The sequence below is a fragment of the Phalaenopsis equestris genome, unplaced genomic scaffold, assembly GCF_001263595.1.
Source record: "Phalaenopsis equestris unplaced genomic scaffold, ASM126359v1 Scaffold000052, whole genome shotgun sequence".
Lineage (NCBI taxonomy): Eukaryota > Viridiplantae > Streptophyta > Magnoliopsida > Asparagales > Orchidaceae > Phalaenopsis > Phalaenopsis equestris.
This window is the reverse complement of record NW_018164494.1, coordinates 20,061-25,806: the sequence shown is the minus strand read 5'-3', so window position 1 is coordinate 25,806 and position 5,746 is coordinate 20,061. Positions and strand designations below refer to the sequence as shown.

The 5,746-nt window shown below is 35.6% G+C and overlaps 1 protein-coding gene across 1 annotated transcript; it reads right to left on the bottom strand.

Annotated features, from left to right (window-relative positions):
• Positions 1-1,474: 1,474 nt before the first annotated feature.
• Positions 1,475-3,170, bottom strand: LOC110019150. Its single transcript, XM_020716725.1, is given in 2 exon segments — positions 1,475-2,368; positions 2,370-3,170. Coding segments are annotated over 2 exon segments (1,137 nt in total). The 5' UTR covers positions 3,008-3,170; the 3' UTR covers positions 1,475-1,869.
• Positions 3,171-5,746: the final 2,576 nt, after the last annotated feature.

Sequence of the window (5,746 nt, the reverse complement as noted above, 5' to 3'; positions counted from 1 at the left end):
GTGTAAATATCAATTTTTTTATGCTAGATAAGTACATACAAAAAAATATTGTGGTATTGAAATAAATTTCCCTAAACTTTATGATACACTTCTAAGATGTTTTAAAATATGATGGTGGGTGGAGATTGAGCAATGATGCAAGTGGCAATATTAGAGCACGAGCAAATGATAGTAGGCAACAAATGGTAGCATAAGGCCAGCATCTACAACAACAACAGCAAAGACTTAATACCACTACGTGGGGTCGTCCGCATGAATTCTTTTTCTCCATTGCATCCTATTTAGTAAAATTTGGACCATTTTTCAATTTATGTGTGCCATCCTTGCGCAGGGTCATGCTAATCTTCTTTGTATTGTTCCAATTTTATCGGATGTCTCGGAAGAGACAAAAACAATTGGTAGTGGGGACAATCGTGGACGGTGGTGGTGAAAAGTTGTGGGCAATAACAAACAGCCACCGGACGGTAATAAATGTTAAATATTAGTGCAAATGACATTAAGATGTTGGTTGAGAGCATAATCTTTCACCTAAGAGGTCTTGGGTTCAAACACTTGCATAAGTGATATGCGTGTATTTGCAATTAAATTCACTCAATTTTTCCCAAATAAATTAGTGGTTCAGAACATCATCAAATGACAGTGATGGTAGCCTTGCAAATGGTGCTTGGTGAGGCCGACGAATGGCAACAACAATTGGTAGGGAAGGTTAGCTCACATGTTATGAGTTCTCCTTATTTTTAGAATTCACCCAATTTATGTGAATACCAATTATGGAGAAAAAAAAAAATTCTAGGGTATTCCAAAACTCCTGCAGAAAAACATCATACATTTAATATAGTTCCAACCCAACACCAATCACATTCCTTCTATATTACACTTAAAAAATAATACTTAAAGCCAAGCAGTGACAAAGGCGACTTTAGAATACACTGAAAACATAGCATTGTGAATTTAGTATGCATTGCATTTCTTTTATTTTGCATTTCTAATTTTTGCAACAAAGTAAACTCTAAATCAAATCAAATAGGTTACAATTGCAGAGTGTACTATCTTACTCCTTAGCCCAATAGGTTTGAGCCACACCCACACTGATTTGAAGAGTTGACAAAAATCTACATCAAATTAATAATTAAAATGAAAAAAAAACAATAATTTAATTTATTAAGCACTAATAAAATCATAATCAGTTAATATCTATTTCTTAAGGATTACTAATCAACTAGCTGTAAACCAATTAATTAGTCTTCAAAACATAAATATAATTATTTGACGACTATTTAATCCCCATATCAATTTGACATATCATTAACTTAACTATTACAGCTTAGTGCAAACAAATGTAAAAAAGCAAGAACAATTATCTAATCATGGGTAAATATATATGAAATAAGTAAAATGTTATTATGATCTCTATCAAGTATTACTGATCTAATTAACAAGCATAATCATAATGAGATTGATCTGTAATGCCTTGTTTATTCTTAAATAACATTATTTGTAACATAGTTGCCTTTTGACAATTAGTTCAAGCATTAATAGCATAATCAAAAAGAAGAGACTGTGCAAATTGCTAATCGTCTATTCCTTTGGCTAGAAGTCAAAAGGTTTTGAGACAATAACAAAAATTAAGCAAAGTAACCACGCAGCAGTTTTATTAAGTACGAGTTTACCCAACCTCTGCTAACGTTGGAATTGCTCAGGACTAGATAACTCATAATGTAGATATCTTGATGGATAACTGATAAACCTTCATAACCGAGCAGGAAGCAGGTCGAGATAATACTTTGAGAATGAATAAAATTTCTCTGATTCTTTCTTAACTGCAAAGCCAATGGATCCCTGATGCATATTCATAGATCCATCTTACTTTTACTTAGCCTTGTAAGCCTCCAGCAGCTCTGGAACTTCATCACCGTACTTATAAACGAACTTCTTCAGAAACTTATTCTCACCCATGAACAAGATAGTTGAGAAGCTTAATTTTGTCTTCGCAAGTCCTCTTGTGGTCAAAATATTGAAGACAGCAAATCTGGGAACAATCCTGTTCTTGAAACTAAGGGTTAAGACACCGGGCAGTGACGACAGGCGATAGGGTCCCCAGTTAAGATTCTTCATGAAGAAGGCGGTAACCTTCCTAATCTTCTCCTCAGAGATAAGCATGCAAAAAGGGGACCTTTTGAAAGCAGAGATGATCTCCTCCTGCGACCAGCCTAAGCTGCGGTAAATATTCATCTTCCTCTCCCAGGTCGCTAGGGTTAGCCCAGAAACCACATTGATCGCGATAACAAACATGCATTTTGAGGGCTCCAACCCCATCTCCTCGACCAAAGCCGCCGATCTGCTGCAACGGCCATTCCTGCGTGATTGCTCTAGGGCACCATATGAAGAGTTTGGCTATGTTGGCGTCGTTGACGCCATGCTTTCTAAGCGTCTCCACATTGGGCAAAATACGCCTATTGGGATCAAGAAGAAGGATCCAGGAGGAGCGGGCGATTGAAGAGGCGGCCGCTTGCCTGTCGCCACTATGAATTTTCATCAATAGATGAAGGTTAGGGCTGAGCTTCTTCTCCAAGCTAGACTTCAGGATAAAGGGGCACTTGGAGATGAGGTTGGTGAGGGCAGTTCCGTTGAAACCCGCGGCAGCGAAGAGATTGATCTTGGGCTTAATGCATTTCTCCGCGTTGTAGTTGAATATAGCCGGATGCTTGGTGGCGATGTCAGCGATCTGGGATTTTGTAAATCCGTAGTTTTTGAGGAGGCTGAGAACGGATTCAGCGTTTGCGGAAGACTTCAAGTTTGTCTTTGCAGCGGCGACGAGGGCTGCCGAATGGGACAGGCCACAAGTGGTTCTGAGAAAGGATTCGGTGATGTTCGAATCAGGCGATGAGGAGGAGATGGAGATTAGGGTTTTGGAATTGGGTTCATGGTGAAGAAGGCGTAGGGGTGACCGTCCGCCTTCGAGAAACCATAGGCGTAAAGGGGATCGAAGTAGCCAAAAACGAAGCATCTGGATGAAATTTTGGAGTGTAGAGGTAACGTGTTATTCCTATCTAGGGCATCCACGACCCCATTGTCTCCCTTCAGCTCCTGCATACTACGATTAAGCTCCAGTGCCCTTTCGGCAACCGGCAAATTTCAGCATATGAGCGCAAAGATATCATCATTACTAAAAAAAAAAAAAAAACAGAGCTGAAGAAAAAAAATAATGTAGACAAATTTTAACATATAAGTTTATGATTAAATTTTCAAAAATTAAAAATAAAACACAATTTACTTTATCTTGAAATAGCTTGGATATATTATATTAAAATATGAAACTTGTCAACATTTTTTGAAAAAACATTGAATTTAGATTATTTAATAACTTTAGGCATGGCTATAATTTTAAATGGCCTTTTAGCTTCCTTGAACATTAGCTATAATATGAGACTAGGGGTATAAACGAGTCAAACACGAGCGAGCATGAGACTAGGGGAGCTCAAAAAGTGTGTTCGTGTTCGGCTCGTTTGCTTAACGAGTCGAACACGAGCTGTTCACGAACAAAAAGTCTTTTTAACAACCCTAATCATGTAGTCATAAGACAATAAGGGTTTGAGCAAGATTTAAAAATTATTATTTATATTAAAACATCATTTGAATCTAATTTAATAATTTTTATTCTATTTTCTTAATCAATATTTTAATTGATTATAAATCTTTATAGCCTTGTAGTCAATTAGATTTTTTTAAAAATATTACTTTATATATATATATAAACTTGATGAGTAGTATTTCGAGCCAAAACGAGCCGAACACGAACGAACACTAGTTCGTGTTCGGCTCGTTAACTTATCGAACGAAATTAACGAGCCGAACACGAGTTTCTTAACGAACCGAACACGAGCTGTTCGCGAACAACGAGCCATTTTGACAGCCCTATATGAGACTTTATAGTCATAACATTATATGTTGAGAACGAAAAAAAAAAAAAAATCAGAAGATCTAACCTTGTTGAAATAGAAAACGAAAAAAAAAAAAATCAGAAGATCTAACCTTGTTGAAGTGATTATACTAATGTATATTATATAGTTACATATGATGCCCTTGAGATATTGTAATTATATTCAAGAGATTAGTGGTGATATGTTTGATTATTCTTCATAGAAGTAGAAAGGCAAGAAGTAAAGCAATCTATCAAAAGCCTTGAAGTTGACATCTGAATATTGATATTAGTGTTGATGTTGATGGTTGGATTATCCATATTAGGAATGGGGTACATCAAGGTTGGAATAAATAGCATGCATCAAATTTAATAGCAACAATGAGCATTGGGATTGGTATTAATTAAAGGCATATGCTTTAGAGGCATCAATGTACATCAATATTGATCTCAATAGTGTGCATCTGTCTTGTCGGTGATGATGTGTATCATCCTTTAGATCAATAAGGTACATCAATTTTATTAGTGACAATATACATTGATGTTACTTTTAATAAACTCTTGTAGCTTAATTTTTTGGTTTGATATCATTATTGTTAATACTTGGTGATAACGAACTTTGCATTGTTGAGCTATCAAAAGATGGTAGTCTATTGACTCTGATCATGTCGCGGTAGTCGAGCATCTATAATTGAGTAACAATAAAAAAGTAATGGTGATAGGGTATAGTAATGGGTGATTATGGTGATTTTCAAGATTAATGGATAACTAGAGCCTCTCCAAATCAAAGTTAAAGTTATGCCTTTTTCATATCTAAATGATGGTCTTGTTGTGGAATTAAATTTTTAAATATTTTAGCCAAAAAAATTAAAAGCTCTATTGAACAATCTTTATCAATTCCTTTAATCATAAAAATTTTTTTAAGCATTGAATTAGTTTAATAAATTAAATCTAAGTGATCTTATGCTTATTAGATTGGTCTCATAAAGTCGTTTGTGTTTTCATGCCTATTTTATATATTGAGTTTTCATGCCTATTTTATACTGTTTTTGATGATATTACACTTTAAAGAAAGATATTTTTTATGTTTTATTGCAGGAATGATGAATTAAGGTCATTTGAGCAAAAAGATGCAAAAAAGAGCGAATTTGGAGCAAAAATGACCAAAAATGTGAAGAATTGAACTAGGGCGCCGACGGCGAGATTTTCCCGAGACTCCAGAATTAATTCATTAAGAAGGTCCGTCGACAGCGTCCTCGAGGCCGCCGACGGCGAGCTCGGCGGGTTTTTCCAAATACGGGGGGGGAAAAAATTTGAAGGGATGCATAGGCAACTTCTGGGAAAACTCATCCACAACTTTAAAAGAAGATTTTGGAAAAAAATTAGAGAGGTCTTGGATGTTAAAAAGGTCCAAGCGAAGGAGAGGCTCCAAATTGAAGTGTGAAAAAGTGTAGAGAGTCTAAATTGTGAGGATTTCTTCGAGATATTGTAAGAGTGGAGGGAAGATGAGAGATTTCTTCCTCTTTACTGCTTTGAAGAGGAATTTTGTGTGCTGTAAAGAAAGAAAGAGATTCAGAGGAACTTCGAGGAGTTTTCTTAGGGAGAAATTAGAGATAAGTTTATTTATTATTGTAGTTTGTATGACTTTGATTTTATATATGAATTCTGAGTTTTGTTGTGTTTTCCCCATGAGATCTGAGTAGTTTTCTCTGTCTTTCTCCTTGTCATGAGATTTGAGAAATGGTTATTTGAATTGGTGAAGCCATGAAAATGTTTAAGAAATTATGATGATCTTTTCACTTTGATCTTAATTTACTTTCAATCTGG